Genomic DNA, 12,001 nt, shown 5'->3' with positions numbered 1-12,001 from the left:
TTTAAGAATAGGGAGCAAATGGAATATCTGGGACAGTTTTGAGATCTGTCAGCAAGAGTTAGGCCAGTAGATTCTCTCTTGATAAACCTAGAAAAACTTCCTGCAATAGGTAGAATTTGAGGAACTATTTGAATGATGAAAGAGTGGAAAGCAAGACATTCCAGGTATGTGGATCATCTTAGAAGAAAGCTTAGGGATGAGATTGACATGACCAGATGCTTGGAACCTATATTAGTCAGGGTTCTCTAGGGAAGCAGAATCAACAGGGGGTTATCTGTCGATAGTAAGAGATTTATTAGAATCTCTCACGCAGCCTGATGCACAAGACTAGATTCCGCAGGCAGGCTGCAACCAGCAGCTCCAATGAAAGTCCAGTGAAGATTCTTGATAAGTTCTGGGAGATGTTGGCTGTCCAAAGACAAGCTGGGAAATTCTCTCTCAATGCTGGAATCACTTCCTCTTTTAAGGGATTCAACTGATGGGGTTAAGTATCACTCACTGCTGATGGCAATCTCCCTGATTGATGTAATTATAACCAGCTATCTATGATTTACCACTACAGTAAAGTCAATGATGACTAAAGTTCATAAATGCACTTGTAGTATAGTTAGCCGAGTGCTTGGTTGACCAAACAACTGGGCAAAATTACCTGGCCGAGGTGACACAATAGCCTAACCATCACAGAAACTATGTCCCTGAGTATATGCAATGGTGGCCAGATAGAGAGAAGTTGGCAATAGGATGATCTGTGTTGCCCTAATGAATGGACAAAGACAAGAAAGGTAGTTTCATGATATAAGTAAAGAAAATAGGAAAAGAACTTGGCATCAGCTGAAGGCTTGGCTATGAGAAACAAGTATTGGAGGTAGGCTCATTGGCAAAGTGAGTACTTCCAGTAGTAGAGATGAAGTAGTCATTGTAGGGAAGGAGAAGAATTAGATGTGAAAAAATAAGATTTGAAAATAAATATTGATTATATCTAAAGTAATGCTTTATATATCCAATTTTATTTCCTGTTGATATCTATTTTTATTTTAGAGGTGAGTTATAGTGGACAAATGGTTGGTTTCCCTTCTAGAATCAAAATTACACCAAAGAATCTTAACATTTTCTTTCAGTAGCATTCTGCCTTTGACAAGTTTTAATATGCATTCTCCTATACAGCTGCAACCCTTCTTAGAAACTAGCCTAACAGATAGTGTCATTTGAGATCTTTGCCTACACATTTAGCAGCACACCTGATTAAAATGTGTATTATAAAGATAGATAGATAGATAGATAGATAGATAGATAGATAGATAGATAGATAGATAGATAGATAGATAGATAGATAGATGATAGGTAGAGTTTTTCATTTCACGTATGTTTTCATGTTCTCTGAGAGACTTTTTCCGTAAGTGGTCATGTTGGCTGTGCTAATATTTTTGATGTTTAACAGAATTTCCTAAAGAACAAAACTTCTTATTTAAGGGGCAACATTTAAACAATATAAATGAACAAATACAAAGAATGATTGGAGTTACTTGGTAAATGTAATTCTACATATATTTAGTCCATAAAAATCTATTGACATTAATGGATGACTTAATTGTTAACAGAAGTTCTAAAGTACAAGGAAACAAACTTGTATGCTTAATTCAGATCTGGTCTTTCTGCTAAAAGTCTGCTCAAGAGAGAAATGATCAGCCATCCCGGTGAGACCATGGCACAAACATGCTGTCTTGGTAATTCAAACCCAGTTATGTGAGCTTGCTTGTTTAAAGGGAAGGTTAGTTGTGGAGTGAAACATGGGCATAAGTTGAATAATTTTCTGAGTGTTTATGGTTATAATATCTGAGAATGTTACTGTTCATAGTATAGGAAATTTTGAGCATAGGATATGGAGAGGGGAATAAGATCACTAGTTTTTTACTTCTTAAGAAGTTGATCTGGTAGGGGCCTAAAAGAATAAAGGGGACTGAGCCTTCTCTCCTAATTTTATTCATTAAGTGTTTACCTGTCTATTATGGGCCAGATGCTGTTGCTAGACTTTAGAATGATTTCTGTCCCTACTCAAGTGTTTACTTTTGTAGGAAAAAGTGAAAATAAATGCATGAAACATACATTTTTTTTTACTCAAAAGTTGTGATAAGTCCTAGACAGAAAAGAATGAGGGTGTTCCCTCTAAAGTAGAATTGGCATCTCTGAAGAGGTGATACTTAAACTGAAACCCAAAGTATAGAGAGGCAGCTATCCTGAAAAAAAAATTTTTTAATGAAAATTTTCAAACATACACAAAAATAGAATAATTTAAATGAACACTATGTAGCCATCTCTTGGCTTCAGTAATTATCAACATTTTTGCTAATCTTGTTTTATATATTCTCCCTTTTTTTCTGCTATAATATTTTAAAGGAAATTCTAGGCATCATAAGACAGCTATAAGGTGGAAGAAATTGCCTATGTAAAAGACTTGATATAATGTATTAATAAATGTTACAACATAGGTAAACCTTGAAAATATTATGCTAAGTCTTGAAAGATCATACTTGTATGATTCCATTTATATGAAATGTGCAGATTAGGTAAAAACTATAGTGATAGAAAGTAGATTAGTGATTGTAAAGGGCTAGAGGGGTTGGGGGAAAATGGAAATGATTGCCAAATAAATTAGCACAGTGAATTAGAAGGTATGTGGATTATATCTCAATAAAGCTGTTATTTAGAAAAATACTACCACAACAAAGGCTTGAAGCAAGAAAGGGCTTGGAGTATTTGAGGGAATAAAATGGAGTGCAGAATTGCTGAACCTTGGTGGGTGAGAGGGAAAGAGGATCTTAAGATGAAGCTGAAGGAGGGAAAGGCTGGTCTTCCTGGGCTTTAGCTTCTGGCAAGGATTTTTTTGGTCCAAGGATAAGAGGAAATTATTGAAGGTTTTAAAGCAGGGCCAAATGATTAGATTTATGTTCTTTTTTTTTTTTAAAGATTTATTTATTTATTTAATCCCATCCCCCCACCCCCACCCCGGTTGTCTGTTCTCCGTGTCTATTTGCTGCGTCTTGTTTCTTTGTCCGCTTCTGTTGTCTGTTGTCGTCAGCGGCACGGGAAGTGTGGGCGGCCCCATTCCTGGGCAGGCTGCACTTTTCTTTCGCGCTGGGCGGCTCTCCTTACGAGGTGCACTCCTTGTGTGTGGGGCTCCCCTATGCGGGGGACACCCCTGCCTGGCACAGCACTCCTTGCATGCATCAGCACTGCGCATGGGCCAGCTCCACATGGGTCAAGGAAGCCCGGGGTTTGAACCGCGGACCTCCCATGTGGTAGACGGACGCCCTAACCACTGGGCCAAGTCCGTTTCCCTAGATTTATGTTCTTGACATTGGCTGCTCTTTGGAGTGGGGTGAGAAGAAAAATAGATTGCTCAGTTAGGAGACAATGTTAGTCTGGGCAAGATATGATGGTGATTTAGGATAGGGTAGTTGCATTGGTGTTGGAGAGAAATGAACAAATTAGAAATATATTCTGGAGGGTAGAATCAGCAGGATGGTGTTGCATACTGTTATCTTTTTATATATTAGTGGTTTTTTAAAAGATTTACTTGTTTTATTTATTTCTCCTCCCCCTCAGTTGTCTGCTTTCTGTGTCCATTCGCTGTGTGTTCTTCTGTGTCTGCTTGTATTCTCATTAGGTGGCTCTGGAAACTGATCCTGGGACCTTCTGGAGTGGGAGAGAGGCAGAGAGGCAATCATTCTCTTGTGCCACCTCAGCTTCCTGATACACTGTGTCTCTTATTGTCTCTCCTTTGTGTCTCTTTTTGTGTCATCTTGCTGCACCAGCTCTCCGCATGGGCCAGCACCCCTGCGTGGGGCAGCACTCCTGTGCAGGGCAGTACACTGCGCAGGCCAACACTCCATACAAGCCAGCACTCCGTGCGAGCCAGCTCATCCTATGGGCTAGCTTACCTTCACTAGGAGGCCCTGGGCGTCAAACCTTGGACCTGGACCTCCTATATGGTAGATGGGAGCCCAATTGCTTGAGCCACATCTTCTTCACTATATATTAGTATTTTAAGCAAGAATTCTATATAATAAAAGAAATTCTGCTGTACCCACATTAATCTAGTTCAACTCTCTCATTTTGCAAATGAGATTCAGATAATTGATATGTGTTGTTCAAGTTCACAGATAAGCCTAGGCTAAAATCTTACTTTCTTGGTTTCTAGGGAAGTGTTTTCCTGAGGAAGCCATGCCTCATAATCCGTTTTATTAAACCCCCAAGGTGACAAATTTCTGAGCTTCTTGCAAGGCTAAAATGAAAAGGGTCAGGCTTAGAATGGAAATACTGGGCTAGAAGTCACCTGGAGATGCTGGAGTGATGGCAGAGGGTTTGGGAGATCTCAGAGGTAAGGGTCATGGAACTTAGGCAGCCCAGCACGATCAATGTACTTTTGTTTTTCTGTCATTCACTGCTGGGAAAATTACCTCTTGGGAAGAAGTCTTCTTGGACAAGTCTTCCTTGCTAGTTTAGCACTTTGTAGGTTTCCTATTAGGCACTTTTCTTACACGTCTACTTTAGCTTTACATCATCTCTGTATTCAGAGATTTGTCCAATTCCTGGACCAAGTAACTACATTTTGGTTATTAATCTATAAAATAGATATCAGGGAACCAAGCCATTGGAGGAAGAGAAAGCCAAATGGCCAAGTTACAGCAGTTGAAAAAGCATTTCTATTGCTTACTTTGAAATATTGAATGTGAATATTTTATGTGGAAGTATCTCTTAAGGAGATTTATGTGCTATGCATGTAAGAGTGTAATTTTTGCTAAATAATCTGGCTTACTTAAAGCATTTTGTATTGGGGAATGTTTCCATTAAAAAAAATAAATATGTCAGAGAGATGGGGCACAGCTTGGGTGCAGCATCTTAAAGTTTCACTTTCTGATATCACATATCCAGGAACTAAAGTGTTACCAGTCTTCCCAGGGATGATTTGTCTTGGGGATGGATTTATGCCAACCAAATGTATGTATGAGTACCAACTTGCAAGGGCCACTGGACAAATCAAAATACCAATGTTTTAACTTATGTGGATGGATGAATATTGAAATAAAATTTCAGTGGCTGATTTTCTACCAGTTCCGTCACTCCTTCACAACAGCAAGATACTGTTATCACCTATCAATGATAATTCATTATCAGGACAGTCCTTCAAGAGCCTATAATTAGAGCATAGGGAAATAGATTGTCTTTAGATTGTTGGAGCATCAGAAGAAACTTCCTGTACTATAGAGGAGTAATCCTGCCCAGTACTGACAAAGTCTTCTTATCTTCTGTTGGTCTATGCTAGGTAAACACTACAAATTCTTACTCAAAAATTCTTTTATATTTTTATTTTTATTTATTTATTTTTTTTTAAGATTTATTTTTTGTTTATTTCTCACCCCTTCCCACTCCCCCTCCCCAGTTGTCTGTTCTCTGTGTCCATTCGTGATGTGTTCCTCTGTGACTACTTCTATCCTTATCAGCGGCACCGGGAATCTGTGTTTCTTTTTGTTGCATCATCTTGTGTCATTTCTCCACGTGTGCAGTGCCATTCTTGGGCAGGCTGTACTTTCTTTTGCGCTGGGCAGCTCTCCTTATGGGGTGCACTCCTTGCGCGTAGGGCTCCCCTATGCGGTAGACACCCGTGCGTGGCAGGGCATTCCTTGCACACATCAGCGCTGCGTATAGACCAGCTCCATATGGGTCAGGGAGGCCCAGGGTTTGAACCGCGGACCTCTCATGTGGTAGGCAGACGCCCTATCCATTGGGCCAAGTCCGCTTCCCCTGAAGTTCTTTTAAATCCTTCCTAAAGAATAACTTTTTATTCTGTCAATACTTAAAGTAGCCATGTTATAGCCAGGTTGATTAACATTATAGATTTTATATTCCAGTCCTGAGTCTATATTTTCCTTAGCTCTTTTGAACTTTGATGTTTCCATACATTTCACACAATAGTTCTTTCAGTGGCTGCCTGCTGTAGGCCTATAATCTCCATTTCAGTAGTTTCTAAATTTGAGCATAGGAATCACTGGGGAAATTATGAAAAGTGCAGATTTTCAAGCCTGACTTTCAAGGATTCAGATTAAGTAGTTGGATGACTGGGCTCTGAGAACTGTATTCTTAGTTCTTATCCATAGGGAAAGAAATGTCATTTACATGTTAATTCTTAATAGTTTCATTTCCAAGGACAACTTTATTGCTAAAGTCTATAGTACTTTGAATATTAGTAATAAGGCAAAGGTTTGGTTTTAAAAACCTTGGAAAGTTTCTTAACTATCCATAACCAATTTATAAGCCTGTCTAAATTTTTACAACTCTTGCTTTTATTTTCTTGGCAAAATACTCTGGGGGAAGCTGTGGTTATGTTGGCCAGGCAAAAAGAAAGTTCTTTTTGTTACAGAATGTAACATCTTGAGCATCTGCTTCTTTTCCTTCTTCACTTCTCTGGTTCAAGACTTCACCTCTCATCTGGATGGTTGCAGATTTCTTCAGACTTTCACCCCATTACCCCTCTCCCTGGATGTAAATTCCTGTTTGTGGAGAATGGAAACTTGGAGGAATTTGGTTAGAGGAATAACATGGTCAGACACATCTTAGAGAAGTCACTCTGATAGGATGGAAAATGAATTAGATGGGAGTGTCAGAGTTGCCAGGGAGTGAGTGTTACTTGGAAAAGAGGATAAATTTTCTATTACTTTTGTAATAGAGTATAGAAAGTAATGCTTGGACAAATAAAAGCAACAGAAAGGTCTCACTTTTCTAGGACATTGTCCTGTCTCTTTCCATTCTCACACCTATGTATTGTGTTCCATCATATACTTGCAGTGGCATGTCTTTGCACTTAGTTTTCCTTCCCTGAATGCTGCCTCACATTTAACATTTGAGTTCCTTTTATGTGTCTTTATTAAGGCAGGAAGCTACAGTGGTGAACAAGATTAAATTGCTCCCTGTTCTAATGGAGCTTACAATTTAATGGGGTTGGGGAAGACATACCAAATGAAAACCCACACAAATGATATAATGGTAATTGGGAAAAATGTTAAAAAGAGTAGTAGAGGATGTTGCGTAGTTATAGAGTCAACTATAAAAATGTTCTTTCATGAATTATAACAAAAGTACCACACTAATGCAAGGTGTTAATAGGGTAGTAGGGAAATGATGTGACTCAACTGATAGTGTCTGCCCACCATATGAAGGGTCCAGGGTTCAATACCCAGGGCCTCCTGACCTGTGTGGTAAGCTGGCCCATGTGCAGTGCTGCTGCATGAAAGGAGTGCTATGCCACACAGGGGCACCCCTGCATAGGGGAGCCCCACGCTCAAGGAGTGCGCCCTGCAAGGAGAGCCACCCTGTGTGAAAAAGTGCAGCCCACCCAGGAGTGGCACCACAGACATGGAGAACTGACGCAGCAAGATGACGCAATAAAGAAGAGATGCAGTTTATGGGAGCTGCCTGACAATGCAAGCTGACACAGAAGAACACACAGTGAATGGACACAGAAGCAGACAATGGCAGGGGAAGGGGAGAGAAATAAATAAAATAAATCTTTAAAAAAAATAATAATCAGGGTAGTATATGGGAACTCTTGTTTTTATGCATGATTTTTCTGTAAACCTACAGCTCCTTTAATTAAAAAAAGAAGAAAGTTCCACCTGTGGAAATGACTTTTCAGCTGAGATCTGAATTATTAGTGGGAATTAACTAGGAAATTGAGGAATTGGAAGGGTGGTGCCTGTTTCTTATAGAGAGAATACCTTATTCTTAAGGCATGAGGCACTGCAGGCTACTTGAAAAACACAAAGTAGCTCTGTGAGAGTGGAGGTTAGTGAGCTAGATGGAGAGGGGAAACTGATATAGGAGAGGTAGACAGTGATGCTTTTGTATTTTATCCGGAAAACAATGGGGAGTCTTTGAGGGGTTTTAAGGATAGGGAGGGATTTCATGATCAGATGAATGTTTGAAAATAATGACTTTGGCAGCCTTGTGGGGAAAGTATTATGGGGGGTACAAGGTAGAAGTTGGTGACTAAATGGGCTGTTACATAGGCTCATTAGACTGTTAATCCAGATGAGATGATAGTAGCCTGGACCCCAGGGTATTTGGATGAGATGGATTGAAGATTTATTTTGGAACTTGAATGGTAGGATTCAATGATGAATGGATTAGAAGTGGAATATGAAAGAGAGGGAGATGTCAAAAATGACACACCTGTGGATGTGTGGATGATAGTCATTTTTACTAAAATTTCAGGGAATGCTGGAGGGCGAACAGGTTTGAAGGGAATGATGAAGAGTTATTTTGAATGCATTTTCTTTGTGAATTCTTGTTCTTTAACCTCAGAAACTCCCACTAAAGATTCTGCTCAAAATTACCCTCCTGTGAAATTATTCTAATAGTCTTTTATTCCCTCCATCTCCAGGAGGGGGTCAGTAAATTGTGTTTTTCCGTCACTTGACAAAGTTGTCTTTTAGTACTTATCTGTTTTATAATTTGTGTACTCACCTATCTCTCTCACCAGACTACGATTTCTTTGGCAGGGAGGTTTTTTATTTGTTTAGTGTTCTGGAATCTGGATAAATATTTCCTTGAGTATTTTATATGGAATTATATATTTTTAAAGTTTTCTTTATTTTTAAATCAGAATTATAGTGGACTAAGTTAACTTTTCTTTACTGCAAAACTTTTCAGAGCCTTTTATATTCTAATATAGATTGTGAATCTCTGGGAAGAACATAAGATATGCAATATTTGCCCAAATTATTTGCCCAAATTATGTAGGCTCCCCTCCCATCTTTCTGAGCATATCATTTTACAGTGCTGAGGGTAAGAGGTGGGGATAGGAACATTCTATGGGAAATGCTGATTTGGGCATATGCCTGACATAGAGTAGGCACATAATTCAGTGTGTATGGATCACATGAAAAGCAAACCTGATGACCGAATGTGTTTGGAAAACTGAATGTGTTTGAAGAGCTTATTAAGCCTATAGCTGCTACAGATCTATTTCTTTTACCTCCAGTGATCAAAACAGACATCAAGAAAAGAGAATTTACCATCTGTTGTTTATTTTTGCCAGGCCAAAAATTATAAGCAACTTAACATGACCAATACTGTCCTGTTTCTTTGTAGCTCGGCTGGGAAGTGCTGAGGAAAAAAAAATTATTTGGTTCTTTTATTTATTTCCAACATCAAAACAGTTCCTTTCTTATCCCACTGGGTTGTTCATAAAATAAATAGAGTTATATTAGTAACCTTTTTTTTTTTTGTAAAAGAAATAAATGTTCTGTATTTTTCTAAGGCTATTTATATTCTGTTCTAAAGAGTTGGCTGTTATGACGCAGAACCTAGGTTTCAGGGAAATAAAGGCAAGATAGACTAAATGGGAAAGACACTGTTCTTCTTTTGAAGTGTGTATAAATTTATTTTAGGGGGGAGTTTTTCTTTTTTTCAAGACCATTTATTTTTAGAGTGGAACCTAGTAGAAACTTTTACCTGGAATTCATTAACTCAAACAGGAAATATATTTGTTTTAAATTTTAGATTTTATTTTGTAATGCCAGATAGCATTATTGTATGTTAGATTTATTAACAAACTATAGCTGCTGTTATCTTGCTTATAGTCATGTTAGACTAGGTAGATAGTTGCCTTTTCTCTACAAAACTTTATTCAGCTATTGAGTTCACAATGAAAATAATTCCATAATTTTTTCATAAATTTTTCTCTACTTGAATGATATAAAAATGGCCAAGATTAGTAGGATAAAGATGTCATAATCACATTTACTTCTGTATTCCCGCATCATAATTTATATGTTAACATTTACTCCCCCTGTCCTTTATTACTGCAGATGTTTATTTCCAATTTGGGGTGGCTTAGAATGGCAGGAAAAACTTGACCATCTTTAACCCTGCTATCAGAAGGGAAGTTGTCAGCCTCTGTCTACAGATCAAAATTCTCTCCGTTATGAGGGCCAATTTTCAGAACTGAACCTCTGAAGTGACCATAAAGAACAGATAAAAGGGAAGCAGACTTGGCCCAGTGGTTAGGGTGTCCATCTCCCACATGGGAGCTCCGCGGTTCAAACCCCGGGCCTCCTTGACCATGTGGAGCTGGCCCATGCGCAGTGCTGAGTGCTGTGCCACGCAGGGGTGTCCCCGCGTAGGGGAGCCCCACGCGCAAGGAGTGCACCGCATAAGGAGATCTGACACAACAAGCTGACACAACAAGATGACGCAACAAAAAGAAACAGATTCCCATACCGCTAACAACAACAGAAGCGGACAAAGAAGATGCAGCAAATAAACACAGAGAACAGACAATGGTGGGGGTGGGGGGGAACGGAGGAAGGAAGGGAGGGAGGGAGGGAGAGAGGAAATAAATCTGTGACTAGGGATTACTTTTTCACTTATTTTCAAAATCTACTGGGTAAAGGAAAAAGAATGTTGATTACTCTTAATAGCAGTGATAGGACTTCTATAAATAAAATTTAGTGATCTTTTAGCTTTTTCCTTAGATATAGAGCCTGTCATCTCTGTGTTATACATACCTTTACACTAAAACAATAGTATAAACTTATCAAGATCCAGAATCTGCAGTTGCTTATTCTACTGGGAAAGTGATGGCTCATGAGACATTTATTATATGCTTCGCTCCTAATAAAGCATTCATTGTCCAGGAAAATCATTTTAACTATAAAAACTCACACATTTGTTTCAGGTCGGTCTTCTCTCTTTCCCTTTGAAGATGCCTTCCTGGATGACAGCCATGGTGATCAGTCCTTGTCATCTGGCTTAAGTTCTCCTACTCGCTGTCAAAATGGGGAACGGGTGGAACGCTACTCTAGAAAGGTGTTTGTTGGGGGTCTTCCTCCTGATATCGATGAAGGTACTATGCATTCATTACTGACTTTATAAAGGCCAGGTTTGTTCTTTGTGTAATCTGACCCTGCCTCTCCTCTCCAAGGCAGATTTAGGGCCTTGTAGTTTTAGTATGTAGAAGGTGAAAATATTAAATAGATGAAGTAATAAATTGTACATTTCAGGTCTTTTGTTCATATGTGGTAACATGGTAGTTTCCCCACAGCTTCCCATTTCCTAGTTTTTTATGTTGGGGTATATTTTTAAAATAAGAGCTAACATTTACAAAATTCTTACTATAAGCCTCTTACTATGCTAAACACTTCACATTATATTATCTTATTTAATCCCCACAGCTGTCTTATAAAGCATATTTTATTACCTTCATTTTATAGGTGAGGAAATTGAGGAGCAGAGAGAAATAATTTGTACGGGGTTATGTAGGTAATGGTGCAGTTGGAATGACTCCAGAGCTTTTGCTCATGTCTATTACACCATACCATCTCACACTTTAATATAAATTCCTATTAATGAAAAGCATAATTCCCTCTTGCCTTTCAAAGGATGAAGACTAATTAAAATTTTTCTTAATGAAAATAATATTTTTTTCATTCTACAAGTCCCAAAGTGAGTTTTTACTGATGCCTAAAACCAAAGGAAGTATCATGTTAGCAAATAATGGGTTGTCTATAAATATCTGTTGAATGGATGAATGAAATAAAATTATGACAAAATTAATTTAGGGAAAAAACAGCAACTAGTTTCAGTAGGCTTGGAATCTGCTCTAAAAATCTTATTAAAATAGACTTGTTTCACCAGCATTATTCTAGCTATGACGTTTCTTTACTTTATTATGATTTTCTTTTTTTTCATGATAAGAGAAAAAAGCCTGTAAAATTAGTTATATTTTAGACTTACTGCATTAAACTTGTACATAGCTGGAGACTCATTTTCCTTCAAACTTTTCTTGTATTTTGTATAAGTATAAACCTTATATCAATTGGATTTTTCTAATTAAGACAAATTTTTAGTCATGGTGGAGAGAATGGTAACTTTTAAACCTGAGTAGGAACCAGGTTTTAATCTTCTGTTTTGAGTCAGAAGAAGATAAATTTATTATTTTTAT

General features: G+C 38.2%; 1 protein-coding gene across 9 annotated transcripts in view; it reads left to right on the top strand.

The window, feature by feature from the left end:
• Positions 1-12,001, top strand: part of CPEB3 (cytoplasmic polyadenylation element binding protein 3) — a 238,494-nt gene that overhangs the window by 135,951 nt on the left and 90,542 nt on the right. For all 9 annotated transcript variants that reach the window (XM_071215767.1, XM_058298773.2, XM_058298771.2 and 6 more), the window contains one exon: positions 10,736-10,903. In XM_071215767.1, the coding sequence (XP_071071868.1) occupies positions 10,736-10,903 (168 nt within the window). The remainder of the gene's footprint in view (positions 1-10,735; positions 10,904-12,001) is intronic.

The sequence above is a fragment of the Dasypus novemcinctus genome, chromosome 6, assembly GCF_030445035.2.
Source record: "Dasypus novemcinctus isolate mDasNov1 chromosome 6, mDasNov1.1.hap2, whole genome shotgun sequence".
Classification (NCBI taxonomy): Eukaryota; Metazoa; Chordata; class Mammalia; order Cingulata; family Dasypodidae; genus Dasypus; species Dasypus novemcinctus.
Note: the sequence above shows the minus strand (reverse complement) of the source record. Positions and strands in the feature narration are given on the sequence as shown.